General features: G+C 45.3%; 1 protein-coding gene across 3 annotated transcripts in view; it reads left to right on the forward strand.

Moving 5' to 3' along the window:
- The window catches only part of SYN3 (synapsin III), a 487,071-nt gene that overhangs the window by 421,184 nt on the left and 39,859 nt on the right, over positions 1-26,028 (forward strand). For all 3 annotated transcript variants that reach the window (XM_010853361.1, XM_010853363.1, XM_010853360.1), the window contains one exon: positions 2,382-2,444. In XM_010853361.1, coding sequence (XP_010851663.1) covers positions 2,382-2,444 — 63 coding nt within the window. The remainder of the gene's footprint in view (positions 1-2,381; positions 2,445-26,028) is intronic.

A 26,028-nucleotide genomic window follows, 5' to 3' on the forward strand; every position in this document is an offset into this window, starting at 1 on the left:
GCCCCTTGAGTTGGTAAAATTTCAGTCTTTCAGCCTCAAGTGTCGGGATCTCTTTTCCTGCCTATGAGAGCATAGGTGGGTACATCCACTTTGCAGAGCAATTTGGCTATATCTAGCAAATCTGACAGAGAAGGCAATGGCACCCCACTCCAGTACTCTTGCCTGGAAAATCCCATGGATGGAGGAGCCTGGAAGGCTGCAGTCCATGGGATCGCTGGGGGGCAGCCACGACTGAGCAACTTCACTTTCACTTTTCACTTTCATGCATTGGAGAAGGAAATGGCAACCCACTCCAGTGTTCTTTCCTGGAGAATCCCAGGGACGAGGGAGCCTGGTGGGCTGCCGTCTATGGGGTCACACAGAGTCGGACATGACTGAAGCGACTTAGCAGCAGCAGCAGCAAAGCTGAGGCAAGCACTGCCCCACCCCAGCAATTCCATACCTGTGCCTGTGTCTTGGTGAAGCTCCCTTACTAGTATTGTTTATAATTGGAAAAATAGAAGTCACCTAAGTGTTCATTAGCAGGAAATGGGCAAATGGTAATGTGCTCATCAAATGGAATACTTGGCAGCAGTTAAACGGGAATCTGAGCTATATGTATCAACATACATGAATCTTACGAACACAATGTACCCCAAAAATTCATAAGAGTAGATTCTTTTGATGCTACTGACATAAGGTTTTTAAATGTGTAGTGTCTATTATTGGGAATCCTTTGTAGTAGTTAAATATGAATAAACACAAGGGAATAATAAACACATAATTTATATGACTGTTACATCTGAGATAGGAAGGAAGGAAATGTGATGAGATAGGACGGAAGGAAATGTGATGAGAAAGGACATCAGGGGCTTCAACTGTATGGACAATTGTTTATTGCTAAAGCTAAGTGATATTCACAGTATTGCTTTTAAAGTCTTTTTTCATGTGAAATATTCCATAATAACTCTTACACTGACAAATATTACCACCAGGAACATGCTTACCACTTATAACATGAAGTGGAAAGAGCAATAAGCAGAATTGGGTAAGCATTATACTCCCAACTTTGTAAGAACAGAACAAATCAAAAGAAAAATTTAGATTAAAAAAAGAAAAAGGGAAACAGATAATACACCAAAACCATTAAAGTTCACGGGTGATTTTTATTGTGCTCTTTGTACATAATGACATAGTACTTTTTTATAGTTTCCAAAATTTTATAGTGAGTACACATTGCTTTTGGAATCAAAAACAAATATTGCCTTTCCTAAAATCTGCATCTGTTAACTCTAGACACTAGGATATTATACATTTTAGCCTGAAATGAGGAAGAAATTTCTTATTCAGCCTCTACTGCAGGAAGCCCTTGCTTAGGTCTTAGAGCAAACAAGTCACATCGAGCTTGGAGTCTATCCGACCCATGTCCCAGCTCCACCCCTTCCCAGCAGCTGCCTGAGTCTCGACTTTTTGTGAAGTGTTACAAGAATACCTTTCCTGCTTGCCTCATGTGACCTTGGTGGGGGAAAATGAAATTGGGTCCGGGCCATGGCTTTGGGACCCACAACAGACCCTCTGTGGCAGCTACAGTCGCTCCTGTGTGTCAGACCAGGTGCTGGGCACCACAAGGGAAGACCTGGTTCCTCCTCCCAGAGCATCCAGGGTGTCAGGGGACAGCCCAGGGTTGAGGGACAGGCACCAGAATAGAAACCTTTACGGCACAGAGGGTGGGACATGATTACCTCTTCTGGAGTTGACCAAGTCGTGGAATTGTTACTAAATAATGAGGAGGGATAACCTCTGCCCTTAACCAACTCCAAGTATACTTCTAGACACCGAACAAGCCTATTTCAAACAACATACAGACAGCATGAGCAGGAGATGCGTAGGTTCAGTCCCGGTCCCCTCAGTTCCTAGCTGAGTAAGCATGGCCAAGACAAGCATCTGACCATCTGAGCCCCTCTCTTCCTCTGTATCACAGGGAGAGACGTGCATGCCTTACAAGTCTTACCCAGACCCAGACTGTACCACAGATTCTGTGTCAGCCCCTTCCCTGGGTCAGCCCATGTTCTGGTTGCTGGGGGTATGACAGGGAACTAACCAGGCCAGGCTGCTGCCCCATCAGTCTTTAAAGGTGGGAGTCCAGGACAGTAGCTCAACACAGCGCCCATGCAGTGCAGCCCATAAATGCTTGTTCTCATCTTGATGTGACCGCTATTATTTTTCTTCATTGGAAGGTAATTGCTTTACAATGTTGTATTGGTTTCTGTCGTACGACATCGTGAAATCAGTCAGAACTGTATATATGCATATATAAGGGCTTCCCAGGTGGCACTAGTGACCAGAGTGTCGGCGGTGATGCTCTGGGATGCTAATGAGTGGTTTTCTCTTGTCTCTTTCAGCTCACAGCCCCTCACTTCCCCGTGGTGGTTAAGCTGGGACATGCCCACGCCGGAATGGGAAAGGTATGAGAAGCAGCTCTTCCTTCCACTTACGTTAATACTCACGCGGCTCCCCCGGACCACCTGCTCCCCTCTCTCTGTATCCCCCAACACCCCCACCTTAGCCTAGCCTCCCAGAACAGAGTGTTAGAGGAACCCCACATTCACTCCCTACCCCTCATAACACACCTTCCTCTGAGCTCTCATGGATCACCTCTCCAGCTCAGTCCATACTTGCCAAACCCTCCCTGGCTAATCAGTTCCCGTGATTGTAGATTCAGAGAAATGGATGTACAGCACCTTGTAGATGGTTCTTATCATCTCCACAGCTGCATGTAAGCACGTGTCTTACTCATCGCTTTATCACCTGCAGAGTTAGAACCTAGAAGGTGGTGAATGCATATGGCTCCATGGAGGAAGCTCCTAGAGTCAGTTAGTTTCCACAGAAGTCAAAAACATATCCTCCACAGTCACAGCTGACACTGTTACAGAACTAAACTTGGGTCCACTCGCCCACATGCTATAAAGCCAGTCTCCTTACACCAGATTGTGGTCAAAGAGAGTGCAGCATTTATTGTCAAGGAGGACTGGGGGCTCCTGCTTTAAAACCTTGAACTTCCTAAAGGGTTTCAGCTGAGCATTCTTAAAGGCCAGGTGAGGGAGGGGGTCTCAGGGTATGTGATCATTTTGCACAATTCTCTGATTGGTTGATGGTGAAGTCATAGAGTGGTTAATATGATCAATCCTTAGGCACCAGTAGGTCTGGAGACTCATGATCATCAAGTAGTTTTAATTTCTTCCATTCAGTGATGGTTTTAGCATCTGCAAAAACAACTCAGGAAGTGTGCATCGGATACTGTTATCTAAATACTTCAGAGAGGAGCTACAGCAGAAGATGAGGGGGAGGGGTCTGTCCCAGGAAGGCCCAAGAGGTTCCTGCTCGGTTACAACATATTGTGACACTGTACTGGTCAGATTTTTGCAGTTGCAAGTATAGAAACACAGCTCACGTTAGAGTGCAAAAGACAATTTGTTGGTTCAAGCGTCAGAAAGTCTCGGATAGTTCCTGATAGATTCAGGCAGAGCTGGATCCAGGAGCTCAAATGATACCAGACCTATTGGCCCTGTTAATCTCTGCCTGGTGTTTTCTTCGCATGGTTGAGTTAGACAGCTGTGGATGGCCCGCTCTGGTCCCTAAGCTCACCATCCCAGAGGAAGAAAGACCCTGTCTCTTTCTGGTGCCTCTATAAATCTCATGGAGGGATATTGATCAGTGCCTGCGCTTCTAGAGATTTACTCCTAAATAAGGGGGATGGGGATGGGGAAGTTGGGGTGGAGGGGAACAACAGGCTACCTCTCAAGCTTCTGGCTCAAACAGGACCGTGTGAGAACAGGTAGATTTCAGTGCCTGCGGTCCCCAGTGGAGGAACCTGAGGCCACATGCGAGGCCCAGCGCAGCTGTGCGCCAGCAGGGGCCGGTAGAAACCTTGCTTTGTGTAGGCACAGTCCAACCATGAATAACCCTGCACCCTGCACCTCTGTTCTTCCCGTTCTTCCCATGCCGTATGCCTTCTGTGTAACCTCTTCCCACCTAAACTCCATCCCTTTCAAGCAGCAAAGGATGGAAAGGGTCGGACAGGTCAGGACGTGACCTCAGCTCTGACTTTGATGTTAACTGGAGCAAGTTACCATCTAACTTCTTTTGGCCTCCTCATCTGGCAAATGATGATACTTCTTACACACATCTTTAAAATGAATCCTTATCAATTATGTCACAGTAAAACTGGAAGAAAAAAGTAAAATTTTTTTAAAGTCCTCCCTCCCTACTTCCTCTCCCTAAAAAGTACACATTGTGAGGGCAGAGCTTTTTACCTGTTTGCTCCCTACTGTTCCCACTGCCCACAGTGGCCCTGGCTGCACCCTGGCCCCTCAGGTTGCTGGGTTGTTGACTGACTCCCTCTTCACCCTGAGTCTGTTCCCCACTGCCTGTTCTCCCTACCTCTCCTCCCTGCCCTGTCATCTGACTACATCTCCCTGCCCTCCTATGGCTGCCCTCCCCGTGGTCCTCAATGACCCTCTGCTGCTAATTCAGTGATCATATCTCTGTCCATATCTGAACTGTCCTGTCTACATCATTTGAAGCTGCTGGCCCTCCTTTCTGTCCTGAGATCCATGCCCCTCTCCTGGATCTCTGGCTCTCTCTCTGACCATTCCTTCACAGTCTCCTTCAAGAGATTTCCTTCCTGCCCCATCTTTAGCCTCATCTGTTCCATCAGCACACACTGTCTGAGTTCTCGTCTGCGGTTTCCACTGCAGCTCCCGTCTACACGCCAGCAGCCCTCCAGTCACCCTTGCTGTGCAGCGTCTCGGGCTCTTCTATCTAGTTACGTCCTCTGCATCTCCACTGGTCCGCCCGGGAAACCTCAGACTCTCAAAATCCCAGACCACACCCATTTTCTTTTCAGAGAGCCCACTCTCCTTCCTTGTCTTCATCCTCCTCCTCTTCCTGGGACTGTCTTTACAACAGGAATCCCCAGTCCCTCCATTGTCTTCAAACAGAAATCTGGGAATCACCTCCCCTCTTCTGTGTACACATGGTCGTCATGTCCTGTCACTTACCCTTTATTAATGTTTCTCAAAAATGTCCTTTTCTTCTTGCCCCCCTGCCACCATCTTGGACAGCTTTGATAAAGCTAGAAGTTTCCCAAGAATTAAATTCTGTTTCTAAAGCTTAAAATAATCCCAGACAGGAAATAAAAAGAAGGAAATACTTAAAGAGACTGACGCAATGTCGGAGGAGGGGATGCCTCCCAGAGACGCAGGCCCCAGAGGAACTCCCAGAACATGGAAAGGAGGGCTCATCTCCAAGGATGAAAAGTGTCACTGGCTGGAATAAACTGAGGTTTGCAAAAAATGCTGAGATCAAGGGAAAGGGGCTTTTCTTCTTCTGTTTGGAATAAGAAAAGTATCAGAAACGGTCTGGACATGCCAACTGAGAAGATGATGTCATATTCATGGCTGAACAGGAGAAAAACAGGACAGTACCTTTTACAGGACTTTCACCTTCTCTCCAGAAGAAAGATTGTCTGCCTGGAGAGAAGCAAGGAGAACATTTCCAGGAAGAAACTGGTGAAGAGGCTGTTGAATTAACTCAGTCTTCCTGGAAATTCACCCAGGATCCCATGATTGAAGTTCCTGACCCTCCTCAAGTCTGTTTTTCCCCTTTGTTTGTATTGATCGGTGCCTACTCCATGCTGACAATAAGAGGATGAATAGGACCCAGTCCTTGCTCTCAAAAAACTGAGACAATTGCTTAGATAAATAAGTATAACACATGTTGGGGATCTGATGGAAGGCTGTGCAGGGTGTGTAGAGATGATTGAAGGAAGGAGCTTAATTCCACTTGCAGGGTGGAAGGATGAAAAGAGGTTCCACATCAAGGAAACCACAGGGTTTCGTGTGCCTGGAGATCTAAGGAATTCTAACAAACAAGAGAGACTCCAAGTCAAGAGATGGACTCTCTTATACTAAAACAAAGAATAGTGGATGCCACAGGGCAGAGAGATCAAAATAGAGTGAAGTGCTGTGCAGCTTGGGGAGCACTTAGACAGTTAGGAGGTAATCAGGAGGCACAACAGGAGTTCTCAAGAAACCAGAATGGCCAGATCAATGGTTCTTAAGGGGTGGGGGGGAGGGTAGTCTTCCCCCAGGGAGCATTTGGTTACATCTGGAGGCAGTTTGGGTTGTCACAACTGGGGGTGGGGGGATGTTAGTGACACCTGGCATCTACCCTGCAGAAACCAAGGATGCTGCTGAACACCCTGAAATGACTAAGACTGCCCTCCGACACACAACAGAGAATTATCCAGTCCAAGATGTCAGTAGCATCAAAGTTGAAAAACCCAGGACAAAACTAATATTGTTTCCTTTGTTGAAAGTTTTACCAGATTAGAAATCAAAGGAAGTAATGGTTATTATGGGCTTCCCTGGTGGCTCAGACGGTAAAGAATCCACCTGTAATGCGGGAGACCTGGGTTCAACCCCTGGGTTGGGAAGATCCCTGGAGGAGAGCATGGCAACCCATTCCAGTATTCTTGCCTGGAGAAGCCCCGTGGACAGAGGAGCCTGGCAGGCAGCAGTCCATAGGGTCACAAAGAGTTGGACAGGACTGAGGAAATAAGCACAGCACAGTGGTTACTACAGAGTTCACCAGTCTGTTCCAAAGGATTGTAATTCATCAGGATGCTAAAGGCTATTTTGTCAAATATGAAAATTCCATGTTAAAGTAAATTTCTAGTGCAAAACTTCTCAGACTCATTAAGTTTGCTCATATACCTCCTGAGGGTAGAAGAACATAAAAACTTGTGCAGAATTTTCCAGATTTATAGGACCAATGAAACGTTTGACCAGTTTTTGAGATGCGTGTCCTTTCATTAACTTGTAAAAACTCTTTGCACATTATGACCATTCACCCTGTGTCATACTTTGCAATGATTTTTCTCCATTTGACAGCTACATGTCCATTTTATTATTCAGCTTTTAATCATTGTAAAGGGTTTTTTTTTAATTGTAGTCATGTGTTTCCATCTTTGGGAGTTTGTTATAGTAACTAAAGGTGGTGATTTGATCTACTTGTTAGTTATGAGATCTTAGGTTAAGTTACTACCCTAGTATTATCTCATGTAAAAAGAGGATAATAATAGTATCAACCTAATAAGTTGGTTGTGAGGATTAAGAGACACTATGTATGTCAAACATAGCTCAGTGCTTGGAATGCAGTAGACACTCGATAAGTATTAGCTGTCATTATTACTAAGAATATTTGGGCCTGCTTTCAGAACCCCAAATCCAGCTGAAATCAATAAGGGAGTTATGACTAAACAGCATCCTCTGTCAGAAACCATTTCATTTGGCTACAGGTTCAATATGAATCAAATTGTTAAGGAGTTGCCAAAAGCTCTAATCCATAAACACCTAATAAATAGGTGAAAATGGGCTCAACTTTGTTCACCACTAGGGAAATGCAAATGAAAACCACAATGAGATGCCACTATAAAACCACTAGACTAGCTCAAGTTAAAAAGATTAGTAATTCTAAGTGTTGGCAAGAGCTTGGAACATTTGGAACATACCCACAGAGCTAGTGAAATTGTCAGTTTGTTTGATTTTATTTTTCATTAGAGGTTAATTACTTTACAATATTGTGATGGTTTCTGCCATACATAAACATGAGTCAGCCACAGGTATATGTGTGTCCTCTCCCTCTTGGACTGCCCTCCCACGCCCCTCCTCATCCCACCCCTCTAGGCTATCACAGAGCACCGGCTTTGGATTCCCTGCATCATACAACAAATTCCCACCAACTGTCTATTCAAAGTGTCAACTGATATAACTACTTTGGAATATGTGTTGCTATTATCTGCTGATCTGAAATTACAAAGAGTTGCTTTTTTTAGGTAAAGTGAAGTTGCTCAGTCGTGTCCGACTCTTTGCTACCCTGTGGACTGTAGCCCACCAGGCTCCTCTGTCCATGGGATTTTCCAGGCAAGAATACTGGAGTGGGTTGCTATTGCCTTCTCCAGGGGATCTTCCCAACCCAGGGATCGAACCCAGGTCTGCCACATTGCAGGCAGATGCTTTAACCTCTGAGCCAACAGGGAAGCCCATTTTTTAACTATACCCAACCTGAATGCATGTGTGTGAGTACTCCAGTGTTTATAGATGCTTGTTCATAGTTACCAAAATCTGGACACAGTCCATGTGTCCATTAAGAATAAAATATTGGTAGACAAATAAATTGCAGTAAATTCAGGCAAATGGGAATTTTCCAGAAGTGAAAATGAATAAATTACAACTAAATATACAACAACATGCCTGAATCTCACAAACACACCAATGAATGAATTGTCAGATTTAAAAGGATGCCAATGTATATGATTCCATGTATATAAAATTCAAAGCCAGGGAAACTAATCTATAGTGCTATGTGGCATACATATAAGATTATAAAACTTACGAAAGCAAGAAGATTACTACCTTAAAGAATGAAGTGAAGTAAAGTGAAAGTCACTCAGTCATGTCCAACTCTTGCGACCCCATGTAGCCTGCCAGGTTCCTCTGTCCATGGGGATTCTCCAGGCAAAAATACCGGAGTGGATTGCCATTTCCTTCTCCAGGGGATCTTCCCAACCCAGGAATCGAACCCGAGTTTCCTGCATTGCAGGCAGATTCTTCATCCACTGAGATATGAGGGAAGCCCATTAAATAATAGAAGTTGCCTTTGTGGAGGAGGGAGGCGTGGTCATGGCGTACAGCAGGAGTGGTTCAAGCCTAGTTCTTGACGTGGGCGGTGTGGATGTTTGCTCTGTGATTGGTAGCTCACTGAACTGTCACTTTCTACCAGGCAAGTCTTTCTGTGTGTGTTATATTTCAAGATAAAATAAGGTGTTTTTTTACCTTTATTAGGGCATATTAATGAAGATCTGATTTCCAAAGTAAAGTGAGAATCCTGCACTGCACTGGTCCCTGCATGGCTAGAACATTGTATTACGTTCTGGACTGTAAACAGGCTCTGGATGTTTGAATCATTGATAAATGAATGTGTTCAGGAGAAAATGAGCTGATTAGTGGAGGGCAGAGCCTTCCAGCCTGGGAGGGCTAGAGACAGTGTGGCTGGCATCCTCAGAAACATGGAGAATTGTCCTGGGAAGGTCGGCTGGATATTTCTATATATTAGTAACAGGTAGGAGCCAAAAATGGGACCAAAGTCCGGGAGAAAGGCATGTCAATTGTGTTGAAAGAGCAACTTTCTAACAATCAGAGGTGAACATTAATGGAATGAACAGCTGCTTTGTGTAGAAAGTTCTCATCAACGCAGAACTGGAGCAAAAATAAATATGTACTAGAGAGTTTCAAGAGAGTTAAACATTATTTGAGATTTTCTGCCTGAGATGTTTGAACTTGGTGAAATTGAGACACTTCTGTTTATGTTTTTATGTGGATATGTGAACTTTTTTTGCAACGGAAAGGGTCCATAGCTTCTTTCACCTTTTCACAGGGGCCATGATCCTTCCAAAGTTTAACACACCCTGAAGATGACTGCTACAGTATCTTCCAATGATGCGAATCTGTGTTTTTGATCAATACTATGAGCAGCCTATTGAATGGGATGGTGTATCTGTTATCATCATAGAACTTGAGTTCGTGGCCAACTGCCTATGGGGTAGCATTTGTAGAAAGCAGGGATTCTGATTTTAATCTGGATTTACCATTTACCAGCTGTGTGTTGTTCACTAAGCTGCATCATCTCTCTGTGCCTAGATTTCCTCATGTCTAATATGGGGACAATAATTTCCCTCCTGCAGTGGTAATGATGATAGAATCAATCAGCCCAGGCTTGGGAAGATGCTGGGTCAACACTCAGGGAATGGGAGCTTTAAAAACCCACTGCTAATATAAACTGTTCATCTGATGACTTAACTGCTTATCTCAACTAAGATGAGATAAGCAGTTGCTCATAATAGACCAAAAGGGGAGAAAAATTGAATTCTGGGCAAATTCTTAAAGTAAGCAAAATGGGCTTCTGGCATCCCCAAGAGAGGGCAAGATAACAAACAAACCCCAGCCTGGGAGACGCCTTCTCCTTATTTTGTAAATTCAGACTTTCAGGGCTTGAGTCCCAGCACCTCACTTAGAAGATAAGAACCTGGGGCCCCAGAGAGGAAAAGGGTCTTGCCCAAGGCCACCCAGTGAGGAAGCACCCCACCCCTAGGATCAGAACAGGAAGGGAAAGAAAGTCTTCTGAGATGATTCCACCCCATTACATACTTGAGAGATTAAGAATAGTAGTAATAATAATAGCCAGAGTGATAGTAAAAGCTAATTCTCTACAGAGTTTACTCTGTGCAGGCATTGTTCTAAGTGCTTTATAAATTAGTCATTACTATCTATAAATTACTATCCTCATAACCACCCTATGAGGAAGATATTAATCCTTTCGGTATCCCCACTTGACAGATGGGGAAACTGAGACACCAGGAGTAGGAGGCAGAGTTGGGGTTCAACCCCAGGCAGTCTGGTTCTGGCTTCTAAGTTCTGATAGATAAAGGGCGTTGCCATGATCACAGTTTAGTAAGCCCAGACATGGGTATCCTAACACTCCCCCTTGCCCAGGGTTTGTTGTTCTACTAAGAGTAGCCTGGAGTGATGAGGTGCAGGGTTGAGCTGACCTGTGTATTCTGAGGGGTCAAAGTGACGGCTCCCAATGCACTGTCTCCAGCAGCATCTTGCACACCCTGGCGTCTTGCACACCCTGGCATCTTGCACACCCCGGCATCTTGCACACCCCTGCATCTTACACACCCTGGCGTCTTGCACACCCTCACATCTTGCACATCCTGGCTCGACCAGGACCGCTGCTGTCCTCAGCTCCCAGCGACCTGGACTCCATCTCTTCTTTCGCGCTGACTCTCCCAGTGAGATTTCCCAGCACTGTCTGCTTCTTTAAGTGGGAGTAGATAGTCAGCTGACACAGTCATGGAGAGAAAGGACTAGAAAACGAGCAAATGAGCAAACGGAACCCAGGGGAACACTTAAGACATAGAGTGCTCCCCCAGCACCTGGGTGACGACCTGGGAGGAAAGTCGCTCTGTGTTTCATGCTCAGCAGAAACCAAGTCAGGTGAGAACAGGAGAGGCTTCACCCTGCAAGGTGTTCAGGGAAGGAGTGTTCAAGGCCCTGCCAGGCTGTGAGGGGAAGAAGGGAGAGGGACCCATACTCTGTACCCCCGCTCACCCTCCCTCTCAACTCCACCGTCCACCAAATCCCCCTCCCCCTGGATGACCACTGCCTCCTTTACTCTCTACTTCTCTCCAATAACATGGGCCCTGAAGGCAGTTCCATCCATTCTTTACCCCTTAGTGAAAATTGTAAACACCGTACTCTGCTTCTCAGAGCCTCTGGCACGAGGTTACTCTCTCTATAAGCACGATATACACCGCGGGTCCTCATTATTCACAGATACTGCATTTATGAGTTTACCTACTCACTAAAAATGTATTCATCACCCTGAAATCAATTCTCGCAGCCTTTTCAGTGGCCATTCACAGACACGTGCAGAGCGGTGAATAATTTGCATGTTCCTTCCCAATTGAGGTCAGCTCTGCCTTCTTGTTTCAGCCTGTAATCAAGTATCCTCTTCTTGAGGTGTTTAATGCCACACTTTTGCATTTTTGTACCTTTTTTTTGGTGATTTCATTGTTAAAATGGCTCCCCAGCATAGGGCTGGGATGCTGTGTTTCTAATCCCAAGCAGGCTGTGATGTTTCTTATAGGAAAAAAAAAAAAAAAGCCTGTGTTAGATACGCTTTGTTCAGGTATGAGTCTTGGTGCTTGTGGTTGCCGTTGGCTATGAATTCAATGTTAATGAATCAACTATGTATATTAAAAATTTGTCTTTAAAAGGAAGCACATGTAACAAGGTTATATATTGATGAGTTGATGAAAATGTAGCCATAAGCTTGCAGGAACCAAATCCTGTTTTCCTCTAGGAGCAGTAGTTCAGGATTCACTAATTCAGTGCTTGTTACAATGTTACAGAATGTAACTACTGTGAATAATGAGAACGGACTCGTGTGTGTGTGTGTGTGTGTGTGTGTGTGTGTGTACATATGTGTATATACCACACACACAAACACATATTCTGTAAAGAGTTCTAAGGGTCTCTTTCTTCCTTTGGATGCCAAAATGCCACCATTCTAAGGACAAACAGAAGCAACTAAAACAGTCATTTCAGTCTGACACTTGCCATGTTGAAGGTGACATCACCTGGATCATCAACTTGTTTTCCTTACAAGGGTTTAAGGCTGAGATATCTACTGCTGAAACTCACTCCTCTAATCCTCACATCTTTCCACCATCCTTGGTTGGCCTGGGCTCAGGAAACCTGGGTCCTCCTGCCAGCCTCATACTCCCTGGGGCCCACAGCATCCCCTTGGGCAAGTCATTTAAACACATGAGTGCAGGGTGTCAAATACATCAAATATACATGATGTTCCTCACCAAGCACTTGGAAAAGCTAGTGAATCGAATTGTGTTAAAAAGCATGAAGCGGCTCATGACTGTGAGATGGGGAGGTAAGCAAAGGAGGATGTGGACTTTTGACTTAGACCTCACTGGACTCTGATCTGGACTCTGCCATCTGCTAGCATTGTGACCTGGAGCAAATCCCTTGCCTTCTCTGGGGTAATTCAGAGCAGATGAGATGGGATGAGCAAAGGCATACCAGCTGATGCAGAAGCATCAGTGCCTTCAGCATCTCCTCTAACCCTCAGAGACACTCTGCCAGCTCTTCCTGATGGCAGCTTTGCAGAGGTTCCAAGAGCTGTTTTGCTTAAACTCACAGGTAAGTGACAGAAGCAGAATTCGAACTAAGGTTGTCAGGTCCCTCAGCCCGCTTCTTCCTGCTGCCTGGGACCCGCAGGAACGCCCTGGTGGAATCATCGCTTCCTGTTTTAAGGCCACCAGCCAACTTAATAAGAGAGTTGATTTATAAAGAATTTCACAGGGTTCCACCCAGGAAACATGTGAGTACCTTGGAGGCCAGCACTGACCTTTGCCTATGAACCACTCTTGTCTGCTGAACTGACTTCATCCCAGGCCTAAAGCCAAGAATAAGCACACTCATGCAAGAGAATGAGAAGAAGAGAAAGAAGACTATCAGCCCCTGGCACAGTGCTTTACAATCAGGGTACACCCCAGCCACCTAAAAGGCCCCATTTTGTCAAGAGGGACAGAGACATAGAAACAGTCTCCTCTGGAAAGATATGCTACCTGCTCAGTGTGCACTGACCGCACCACTCCTCCATGGAAAACAGAATATTTCTGAGCTGACAAACACTGAAAAACAGTAGGATTTCCTCTTTCTTTTTTCTGCTTTCCTGGCAGTGTCTGTTGACCCATTTTGGCTTTGTATTCAAGAAAGGTCAGAGAAGTCATGCCTTAAGAGGCTCCCAGAAGGAGGAGGGGGCGCACGCTGCCTGTTAGAGTGAGACACTGTAATTTCCCACAATCTGATGAGCAGCTCCGTACTTCTACCCCAGCTTGACAGTCAATTTGCAAAGTATTTCCACACTGGGAGCCTGCTTAGGCTCAAGCCATCTTTTGATGAGAGTATTGTTATCATGACACCCATTTAACAGATGAGACCAGCAGAAATCAAGGAGGCAAAATGATTGGGTGTATGGTCACACACTGCATTCTGTGAAGGCTGTTCATTCTTTCCTCTGGTCCTGGAACCCATGCCAGAGGAGGGAAGCCTCCAGAGAGCTCGCCAGCCCATCCAGAACACAGCCTGTGTGTCCACTGAGGTCTTCCTCAGCCAAAATGTGCAGGCGCAGCCCATTGTTGCTATTAGTGGGCTAGAGAAGTGATGGCCTGAAACAAGCAGGTACCCCCATGCTCACTGCGGCCGTGGCCCAGGGCAGCCTCCCACCACGCTTCCTGCAACTGAGAACAGCCACTCCTCTGGCTTTTTGGAAGTGAGTCCACTTAGAGGCAGCTGGCACTGTGGCTGACAGAGGGAAGTGGCAAGGTTGTTTGTGGGAGAAGGATGTAAACAGTGGGCTCTCTATGTTTTGGGGTATGTGTATTGGGGTTGCAGGGGGGCTGGGTGAGCAGAAGATGTCTTATGCACAGTTATCAGTACCTCTACTAAAGCCTCTGAACAAATGAACTGTTGGCAGAGTCTGTACTCTTACCTCGACTCCTCACCCCCAGCCCCAAGGATCCTTCATACACCAACACTCCATCCTCCAGTAGTGAGATCAGAAGACCCAAGGAGGGGCCGCGTGGGACAGCAGATGCTGTCATGACACATCATGACACTCTTGGAAAATGGTTGAAACGAGGTTTGAGTGGATCAGTGGAGAAGGCTCCCTGCAGTTGACAAGAAGAGCCTGAGGCTCCCAGCCACCCTGAGGGATCAGAGAGCAGCAGCAAGAGCACCTTATTAGGATGCTCTGGCTGATGAGTGAGGTGAGTGTAGCCCCTGAGTCAGACAGGCCTGAGATCCTTGACATGGATCCTTGACAGGCCTTGCTCTTCGACATGGGGACTTTGTAGAAAGATGAGTTAGAAGGATTTAGTTAGAGTTAGAAAAGGCAGAGGAACCAGAGATCAAATTGCCAACATATGCTGGATCATAGAAAAAGCAAGGGAATTCCCAAAAAGTCATCTACTTCTGCTTCATTGAGTATGCTAAAGCCTTTGACTATGTGGATCACAACAAACTGTGGAATATTCTTAATAAGGTGGGAACACCAGCCCACATTACCTGCCTCCTGAGAAACCTGTATGCAGGACAAGAAGCAACAGTTAGAACTGGAACCCTGAATATTCATTGGAAGAACTGATGCTGAAGCTGAAACTCCAATACTTTGGCCACCTGATGTGAAGAGCTGACTCATTGGGAACGACCCTGATGCTCGGAAAGATTGAGGGCAGGAGGAGAAGGGGATGACAGAGGATGAGATGGTTGGATGGCATCACCACCTCGATGGACATCAGTTTGAGAAAGCTCCAGGTGTTAGTGCCGAATGGGGAAGCCTGGCATGCTGCAGTCCATGGGGTTGCAAAGAGTAAGACACGACTGAGTGACTGAACAGCAACAACAACAATAATGGGTGAAGAGTTACTCTGCAGATTGACTGACATAAAGTACTTTAAAAATTTGTGGATCATTAAAGAGATGCAGTGAAAGTAGTGACAGCTTTTCTCTTCTTGGGCTCCAAAATCACTGCAGATGGTTACTGCAGCCATGAAATTGGAACATGTTTGCTTTTTGGAAGGAAAGCTATGACAAACCTAGACAGCATATTGAAAAGCAAAGACATCACTTTGCTGACAAAGGTCCGTAAAGTCAAAGCCATGGTCTTTCCAATAGTCATGTATGGATGTGAGAGTTGGACCATAAAGAAGGCTGAGCACCAAAGAATTGATGCTTTTGAACTGTGGTGCTGGAGAAGACTCTTAAAAGTCCCTTGGCCTGCAAGGAGATTGAAGCAGTCAATCCTAAAGGAAATCAGTCCTGAATATTCATTGGAAGAACTGATGTTGAAGTTGAAGCTCCAATGTTTGGCCACGTGATGTGAAGAACCAACTCACTGGAAAAGACCCTGATGCTGGGAAAGATTGAAGGCAAAAGGAGAAGAGGGCAGCAGAGGATGAGATGGTTGGATAGCATCACTGACTCAATAGACATGAGATTGAGCAAACTCCAGGAGATAGTGAAGGAAGGACAGAGAAGCCTGGTGTGCTGCAGTCCATGGGGTCAGAAAATGTCAGACATGACTTAGCGGCTGAACAAAGAGATTTTGATTCACTTGCTCTGGGCCTAAGTGCTCCCTGTATTTTTAAGTCTTTACAGATCAGTGGGGAATCTCCTTAAGATGCAGATTCTGATTCACTAGGCCTGAGTGAGGCTTGCCTGGGAATCTGCCTTTCTAACAAGCTGCCAGGTGATGTCAGTGGTTCTAGTCCCTGGCATCTAGTCATACTAGTCAGGGGTCAGCAAACTTTTTCATTATAGAGCCAGATGGTAAACATCTTAACCTTTCAGGCTAAATGGTTTGTTGCAACTACTGGACTCCACACCGAACTAGCCCTAGACAAGAGGTAAATGAATGTGCATGGCCATGTTCCACTGTAAATTTGTGAACACTGAAATCTCAGTTTCATATGATTTTTACATGTTGTGGGATATTGTTCTTCTTTTGATTTTTTTCCCCAGCCATTTAAAAACTATTCTTAACACATGGGCCTCACAAAAACCCTCAGTCACCCTTCCCATACTGGGCTGTAAACCCCTGGGTACCCTAGCTGCACCCGCTGACTCCATCTCCCCCCTAGCCTGGCCAGGGCCCTGAACAGTGGGAAACCCTTCCTTCACCCTGCACAATGGAGGGGCCCTGGGAAGTTGAGGTGTTGCCTTTCAGAGCTGACACTTGTCAGGTGCCTCCCTTCCCTTCCATTCAATCTCATGGTCACACTGTAACTCTATAAACATCCGGGCAAAAGAATCAGTGACCCAGAGCTCAATACCAACAGAAGGAGTTCTGATTTATTAAAGAGAAGAGCAAAGGAAAGGAACCAAAAAACTGATAAGCAGGATAATTAGGCAGTTCCCTAAACAGTCCATCAAGCCCTCTGTTGTTCCCATCACTTCCCACCACCCCTTCCGACCCCTGGCAGCACGTGACCCAGGCTGCCAGGGCGCGGACATCCTTTGGACTCTGGGTCTCAGTCTTCAGAAGGATTGGAGGAGGGGCAAAGGCTTTTGAGAACTTGAGGCCAGGACTCTTGTGTTCATTCAACCAACGTTAATGGAGTTGGTGCCTAGCTGTTCTGAGTTAAGGACTCAGTAAATGTTTATTGAATATTTTGGCAAAAATTTATGAGCATTTGTTATATGCAAAGGATGGGCTAGGCCCTGAGGTGAAGGACCCTTGGTTAAGATCGAGACATGAAAAAGACATGGCTCCTGAATGCAGGAAATTTACACATGAAAGACACAGGCTCTCACTAGACTACACTCTAATGCAGGACTTGGCAGATTACCCCCCACAGGTCAAATTTAGTCCTGGACCTGGTTTTGTTAATAAAGATTTTGTAACACAGCCCTGCCTGTTTGTGTACATATCGTCTATGGCTGCTTCTACACTACAACATCAGAGTTCAATCATTTTCATGGCCTGCAAATCCTAAAATATTTACCACTGTACTCTTCACAGAAAAAGTTTGCTGATCTATAGTCTAGAGCAGTGGTTTTCCAAAAATTTGTATAGCAAATCACGATAAGCAATACATCTTATAGGAGGCGGCAGAGATAAAAGAATAAATAAATTACACTGCAGTATGTCAGGTGAGGAGAAGGATTCTGAAGGCAGAAACAGGATAAGAGGAACAGATCGTGAGGAGGGCAGGGGAGTGATCAGGGAAGCCTTTCTGTGACGTGGCATATGAAGGAAGGAGAGAGTGAGCTGTGTGGACCCTGAGGAAGAGCCTGACGGTAGAGGGAAGAGCATGCGCAAAGCTCCTGGGGTAGGAGTAGGTGCTTGAGGTGAACAGGGATGGAAGTAAGACTGGTGAGCTGGGGAGAGGTGGCAGAAGAAGATCGTGTAGACAGCTGACTACAATCAGGGCATAATGTAGTCAACCTTGCAGCAGAAATGCAAGCCAAGGACTGAGAAGAGAGTTTAGGTAAAACCGGACCACAAGGGCTTTCCTGGTGGTCCAGGGGTGAAGAATCCATCTGCCAATGCAGGGGATGCGGATTCGATCTCTGGTCCGTGAAGATTCCACATGCTGCCGAGCAACTAAGCCTGTGCACCGCAACTACTGAGCCCATGTGCCTAGAGCCCACAAGAGAAGCTCCACAAGAGAAGCTACCACAGTGAGCTCAAGCCTGCTCACTGCAAGGAGAGAAAACCCTTGCAGCAGCCAAGACCCAGCACAGCCAAAACAATGAATAACTTTATTTTTTAAAAAACTGAACCATGAGTAGATACACATATATGTATAATTGAATAACTTTGCTGTACACCTAATAATATCCCAACATTGTCAATCAACTGTCCTCCAATATAAAATTAAAAGTTAAAAAAAAAAAAACTGAACCACGATGGAGGGTGTATTCATTTGTCCAGAAATCTTGTCCTGTAAGTGTGTGCAGGGACTGTGATGAGACAACTAATAATCACGAGCCCTCCTTCAAGGAGTTCCCTCCCTTATAGTGTCAGAGGCGGTGCAGCCAAATACATTGTAACAGAGGGACATGTCAGACCAGCAGGAGCACCTCTATGGACCAGAGATTTCCACATGACAGGAAGACTCAGCTACATCTCAAAGGATGAGAGACATACTGCAGGTTGATAAAGCTGGGGAAAACATTCCAAGTGATGGGATCTGCCCACACAAACACGTAAAGGCCCAAGGGAGCATTGCAAGCTGCCAGGTGCAGTGGGAGCAGGACTTCTCAAGTCCAACGATGTGTTGGAAGCACCCAGAACGCTTTGAAATTATACTGCTCCCTGGGGCCCACCCCCAGACTTTGCCATGATTGGCTGGAGGAGGGCCCAGCCATTGGCATTTTTTTTTCTCCCCTGGAGATGCTAGGTGAAAGAACTTCCCTGGTGGCTCAGATAGTAAAGCATCTGCCTACAATACGGGAGACCTGGGTTTGATCCCTGGGTTGGGAAGATCCCCTGGAGAAGGAAATGGCAACCCACTCCAGTTCTGTTGCCTGAAAATCCCGTGGACGGAGGAGCCTGGTAGGTTACAGTCTATGGGGTCGCAAAGAGTCAGATACGACTGAGCAACTTCATTTTCACTTTCAAGCAATACTAATGTGATGCCAGTATTCAGAGCCATGAGCTGCAGGGAGACCTGAGGTGCATTTTATTCTGTCCTCTACAATGTGGGCTTTATCTTCTAGGTAAGAGACAGACCCAATGGCAGGGTTTGAGCAATGATGGGCTTGGTTAGATTTCTAAGGTGGAGAAAGCACTCTGGCAGCAATGTGAGAGCAGAGGAGACCAGTTGGGGGCAAGGAGGGGGAAGATTAGAGTCCCTGGGAGTTATTAGGGAAACACTGTAGCAGTTCAGAGAAGAAACAAGGGTTTGCACCCAGGCAGGAGCCCAGACAGTGGGACAGAGATAAGGATGCAGTCAAGAGATAAGGGAAAAGCAGAACTGTAAGAACTCAGTGACTGCCTGAATGAGAAGAAAACTGAGACTGTAATGATCCCTTTGACTGAAATATGAGATAGAAGAGAATAGGCCTGAGGGGGAAGAGAATGAGTCCAGTGTTAAGCATTTTTATTTGGAGGCACCAGTGGAAAATAACAATAATAATAATCACAAGCCATTTATTGAGCACTTACTAGGTGCTGGGCCCCCTGTACTCCATTCATTGTCTTACTTGATTGTCAGAACAGCTCGATGAAGTAGATAATCCCATCGTCCCCATTTTACAGCTAAAGCTCAGAGAAGCTCGGTAAGTGTGAAGAATGATAACTGTTACTGTATATGTACATGCCACTTTGCAGAGTGGGGCACATCGTGAGTGCTCAGAAAATGGCAGTAATATTAATTATTACTATCTTCTCTCCATCACAGGCAGGAAACACAGGTCAAGTCTGCAGGGAGAGGAACCAGTCATATTTGGAAACCCCATGTCTATATAGATGTATATATACTTAGTATATATGTTTGTATATACTAAGAGATGTATACTTAAAGGCCTTAATGTGTATTTATGCCATCAAACTCATACTCCATCTGTTGCTGCTTTTTCTTTTTGGCTTTTTTTTTTTTCAAATTTTTTATTTACTTTATTTTGGGCTCTGCTGGGTCTTCACTGCTGCACATGGGCTTTCTCTGGTTGTGGCAAACAGACTTCTCATTGCGGAGGTTTTTCTTGTTGCAGAGCACAGGCTCTGGGGCACAGGGTTTCAGGAGTTGCGTGCTCAGGCTCAGCAGTTGCGGCACACAGGCTTAGTTGCCTCACGGCATGTGGGATCTTCCTAAACCAGGGATCGAACTCCTGTCCCCTGCATTGGCAGGCAGATTCTTAACCACTGGACTACCAGGGAAACACCTCTTTTTGGCTTTTTAATTAAGCGTCTTAAATGCCTCTTGATCTTACCTCTTCTCCAGTCCTACCCACTCCGGCTCCATAATTATTTTATTTCTTTAATTTTTTTTTTTCCCAAAGCTAATCTCAGTCTACTCGCATTTGTTCTGTTCTGTGAGCAAACCTGTGTTGCTGGCTGTGCAGCCAGATTAGGTCTTTTTCTTGTGGAAAGAAAGAAAACTTCATTTTTTAAAACATAGCGCCTCTTGCCTGTTCCAATACCAAACAAACAAAGCTGCTATTCATTTCAGCATCTCCCCATCTCTATCATGCCCAGAGTCATTTTATCAGCAGAGCCTCTCGGGCTGTCTCTCCAAGAGCCTGGAACAGCAAATAAGAATGTTCTAAAAGTGAGTGCTATGAAAATATAATCCCATTTAATGAGGCCACCGAGAGCAAGGCTGTTGCTCTCTTGGTGAGTGCAGAAGCAAACGTTCTGTTTAAAGTCATGGTTAGAAAATGCCAGCTTCTCAGCGAAAAGCATCAGCTGGCCCATCACTAGTTAGCGACTCAGGGGCAAGGAGCTGAGGCAGCTGGAAGGAAACCTTAGAAGCCAGCCACCAGTCTCCCGAAGACCCTCTCCTCATAGCTGGAGAGCCCTGCCCCACCATGATATGTCTGCCGTGACCCTGCTGTTCTTGCCGCCTCCCCTCAGTGTCAGAGCTTACTCCATGCTGTCCCGTTCATGGGCTCCTCCGTATCCAGTCGGAGGTGTGCAGCCCAATTTCCTATCCAGCACTTCCTTAGCAATGACCTGGCCTGGCTCTTTGGTCTCTGAATCCTCTGTCCAGTGAACAATAAAACTGAAACTCTCCATATTTATAGGCAGATCCATGCGGACTCAACTGTGGTCTCCTCGTATGAGTCTGTGCCCACAAAGAAGGAACCCCCAAGCTTCTCCAGGGTACCTCAAGACTCCGTGGTGTCCAGGTTGAAAACCACTCCTTAGGTCAAAAGAGTGCCCAGAGGTCATGTTCAGCATCTGTTGTTCATTTATTTGTTAAAAAAAAAAAAAGATCCCACTAAGATCCCACTATCCATCCCACTGTATGGATACATATATGTTTATTGGAGAATGCAATGGCACCCCACTCCAGTACTCTTGCCTGGAAAATCCCATAGATGGAGGAGCCCGGAAGGCTGCAGTCCATGGGGTCGCTGAGGGTCGGACACGACTGAGCAACTTCACTTTCACTCTTCACTTTCATGCATTGGAGAAGGAAATGGCAACCCACTCCAGTATATATGTATATATACATGTGTATATATGGCTGAGTCCCTTTGCTGTCCACCTGAAACCATCACAACATTGTTAAATGGATATACTTCAATATAAAATAAAAAGTTGAAAACATCCCAAATATCTGCTACGTACAAGGAGCAAAGTATACAGCAGTGAATCTAACAGACAAGTCCTGGCTCTCACAGAACTTATGTTCTTGTTGGGGGTATAGACAAGTATAAGACAATGTGAAACCATGATCGTGCAAGAAAGAACACGCAACAGGTGATGTCACAGAATGCCATAGGGAAGTGAAAGAGCCGCTTTAGCTTGGATTAGGAGAGGCCTCTCCAAGGAGGACAGAGCAATAGGACAAAGACAATGAGGAGTCAGCTGTGAGACTGTCTGCATTAGGAGCTTCTCTGGAAGAAGGAATGAATACAGAGGCCCTGAGGCAGCATTGCGCTTGGCAGATTCTAGGAACTGAAAGAATGGAGGGGCAGATGGAAAGGAATGAGGTCAGAGAGATCAGCCAGGCCAAGACACATTGGCCCTTGTGGGTGCACACTGACTAAACCCTAGATTGAGTCTGAACCTGGGTTGAGTTCAGACATTTTGGGCACGTATTACTATGGTGATTTTGTTCCCTGCTCAAAATACAATCTCTGACTTAGGATGGTTTGACTTATAATTTTTTGACTTTACAATCGTGTGAAAGTGATATGCCTTCAGCAGGAACCATACTTGGAAATAATTGGTGAATTTTGATCTTTTCATGGCTAGTGGTATGTGGTTTGATACCCCTTTATGATGCTGGGGAGCAGCTCCAAGTCAGCACACAACCACAAGGGTGAACAACAGACACACTTACAACCGTCCTGTCCCCAGACACCCATTCTGCCTTTCACTTTCAGTACAGTATTTGACAAATCATATGAGACATTCAGCACTTGATTACAGGCTTTGTGATCCTGCCCAGCTGTAGGTTGGTGTAGGTGCTGAGCGCATGGAAGGTGGGCTAGGCTCAGCGATGATGTTCACTAGGTGAGGTGCATTGAATGCATTTTCAACCTAACAATATTTTCAACTTAGTTTGGGTTTATCGGACGTCACTCCATTGAAAGTCAAGGAAGGTTTGTGATGAAATTTGGACATGTTCCTCCTTCATACGGGAAAGGGCACTAGGTGGGGGTGCCAGGAGTTCTGACTTTCAGAAAGTCCTCTTCCTTCCTTCCAGGTTTCCTCCCTTCCCTTCCCGGAAGCTGCACCATCAGAAGCAAAGTAACCTTGTCCCTCTAAGATTCCTCTTCTGCAAAATAAGTTGACTGGGCAAAAAAAAAAAAATTCCTTTTCCAGTGAAATACTACAGAACTTGAAATTATAATGAGTATAAAAGTAGTATTATATTAGCTGACATTTCATTCTATAACTTTTACGACTCCACCAGAAGAGCATTGAGGCTACTCTGATGAACTTGATCAGCCTCAGCACCCAGCCTCCCTTTATATTTTGTGTCCTTGGAGAGCATGGTTTTGAGAAAATCACTAGTGATTTCTTGCTCCGCAGTATCAGGTTATTCTCTAAATAAACCAAGTTGGAAGGAGAAGCCTTATTCTGCAGACTGCACAAAAAAGGATTGCCCAGGAATCCCAAGTTAATGCATATGAGTGTGCTCTTTGGGTGCTTGAAAAATCAAGCTCTTAAGTATTTTGCTTTAACAAAACAGTAATCCAATTTTTATTGTAACACTTCAAATCCTTCCATGGAACACTGAAAGAGAGTCAGCAAAAGTAGTTTTCCAACCACTGGTGTTCTGGCAAACTGACTCTCTGGGGGAATAAAAATGCCCAAATTTGTAGTGTTTGCCAATTTCTACGGTGTAAGTCCTTCCTTTGGGGACAGCTTGAAGCTAACAATGTTTAATAACTGGCTCACAAATTTTCTAAATATTTAACAATTGCATCCTTGGGAGTTCCTTGATAAGCAAGAAGATCAAACCAGTCAATCCTAAATGAAATCAACCCTGAATATTCATTGGAAGAACTGATGCTGAAGCTGAAGCTCCAATACTTTGGCAACATGATGCAAAGAGCCGGCTCGTTGGAAAAGACCCTGATGCTGGGAAAGATTGAGAGCAGGATGAGATCGTTGGATGGCATCACCGACTCAATAAATGAGTTTGAGCAAACTTTAGGAGATGGTGAAGGATAGGGAAGCCTGGCATGCTGCAGTCCATGAGGTTGCAAAGAGTCAGACACGACTGAGTGACTGAATAACAACTTGTAAGTCAGTATGAGCCAGTTCTAGGATGCTGTCACTTCCAGCCCGCAAGCATGGTCGGTGCTTCTGGATAGAGCCCCCCTTGAAGGCCATCATCTGAAACCTGACACCTGCAGTGGCACACAAGGCCCCGAGACCTTGGGCTGGATCCAGGGAAGGGCAGTTAGAATGGGGTGGAGAGAGGGGGAGCTGGTGTCCTTAAGTTCAGGACCTGGTTTGTTGTCAGAAATGGCCAGAGTGTGACCCCAGGAACAGGCAAGCTTAGTCCTTAAGCTAAGTCCTCCCAAACCTACCTGCACTTCACACACCTCAAATCATACTTCCAGATGTCACTCCCTCAGAACTCCTTCTGGACCCAGCTGAAGCAGTCTCTCCCCTTTAAAGCCTTCTATCCTCTCTGCCTTCCTTTGAGCCACCACTGGACCTAGCCCAGCTCCCTCTTACTGTACCGTCTTACTGTTCTGTCATTCTGCATCAGCTTGTCAGTGTTTCAGACTCCTAGAGCAGAAACATGATTGGAGCCCCAGTGCCTAGCATAGACCCTGATATTTTTGTTAATTTCTCAACAAATGTTAATAATGGGATTTCCTTGGCATTCCAGTTAAGCACAGTTGAGACACTGTGCTTCTACCGCAGAGGACGCAGTTTCAATCCCTGGGTGGGGAACTAAGGTCCCGCATACCACAGGATGCAGCCAAAAAATAGGAAAAAAAAAACAGACATTAATTGAGCCCCTACTAAGTGCCAGGCAGTGTTCTGGTGACTGAGAATACAGTGGAGATCAAATCAGAATCCCTGCTTTCATGAGAATTTTGATGCTAGAAGGCACTCGATCCATGGTAATTTATTGTCTCATGGACACTCCTCTATGATCACTACTCTTAAGACTAGGAGATGAGACCTTTCATTTATTTTATCTTAACCCTAGCATAGAACCCACCCACCCTTGGGTTCTTGGGTTCACAAACATGGCCACCCTTCATAGTCCTTTTTTTCTAAATAGAATTTATTTTTTAGAGCATTTTTAGATTCTCAGCCAAATTGAACAGAAGGTAAAGAGATTCCCATATTCCCACGCCCCCCTTACCTGCACAGCCTCCCCCATTATCAACATCCCCCACTGGAGTGGTATCTTTTTTACAATTGGTGAATTTTATTCAATGCTGAAAAGAAATGAACTATGAAGCCATGAAAAGAAATATGAATGCATATTACTAAGAGAAAGAATCCTATCTGAAAAGGCTACATTGTATGATCCCAAATATATGTAAAAGGGAAAACTGTGGAGAAAATACAAAGATCAGTGATTACCAAAGGCTAAAGGGGAGGACAGAGCAGGCAGAGAACAGAGGAGTTTTCCGGCATTAGAAGAATCTTGTATGATTCTGTGATGGTGGATGCGTGTCATTATATGTTTGTTAAAACCCATAGAGTGACGCTAATGTAAACTGTAGACTTTGAGTGATAATGATGTGTCATTGTAGCTTCTTTTGATTTTGTATTTTAGTTATGATTTAGGGATATCCCAAGGCCTATTAATGTACCATTGTCATAGACCAGGGGTTGTAGGAGGGGGCTGCTGGTGAGGTATTTATCCACTGTTAACCATTAATATTTTAAGCTGAGGGTTTGTTTTTTTTTTTTTTACAGGTAGGCAGCTCTGGGAAGAAGGCAAATAGATACAGTAAGCTTGAAATTTCCTGGAGACAGGATGAGAAAAAAACCCAGACTCTGGCCCCCAGCAGCCAGGGTCCTGTATGAACCCCAGCTCCTGGGATGGGGAGCTCACAGATCCGCGTAGGAAAGCCATTCCTCCTGCCTCGTGGCTATTCTGGGTGTGGGGAGCAGAAGGACACAAAGGGAAGGGAGAAACCACAAAGTAGAATTAAAGTACGAGGTGAAGGAAAGGGGACTCTGGGGATTGAGGGGGCAGCCTTCTCAGGCTGAAAATGCCCAATTCTAGGAGAGCCTAGAAAGGCGTCCCCAGGCTTCACCCTGCAGCACCATAAGCTGGAAAGGTGGGGTGGACTGTGGTCATAATTTATAACAAGCCTACAGGTCACCTATTCTGTTATTTCCCAACATTTTAAAAACAATACACAAACATACATACAAACATGCTACCTTTCTGTTTGCTTAAATAAATGTATTTTTAAATGACATTCTATATCCCATCATAGATTATGAGTTTCATGGACGGGACAGTTTTTCCTAACACACATTGAAATAAATAACTGTTAAAAGTTAAACGTTAGCATCACTGACTCAATGAACATGAACTTGAGCAAACTCTGGGAGATAGTGGAGGATAGGGATGGTCCTCAGCATGTCCTCCTGACATGCTGCAGTCCATGAAGTCACAGAGTCAGACACGACTTAGCGACTGAACAACACATAGGTCAGATCGGAAGAGCACAC

The sequence above is a fragment of the Bison bison genome, unplaced genomic scaffold (genome assembly GCF_000754665.1).
Source record: "Bison bison bison isolate TAMUID 2011002044 unplaced genomic scaffold, Bison_UMD1.0 scf7180017864327, whole genome shotgun sequence".
Lineage (NCBI taxonomy): Eukaryota > Metazoa > Chordata > Mammalia > Artiodactyla > Bovidae > Bison > Bison bison.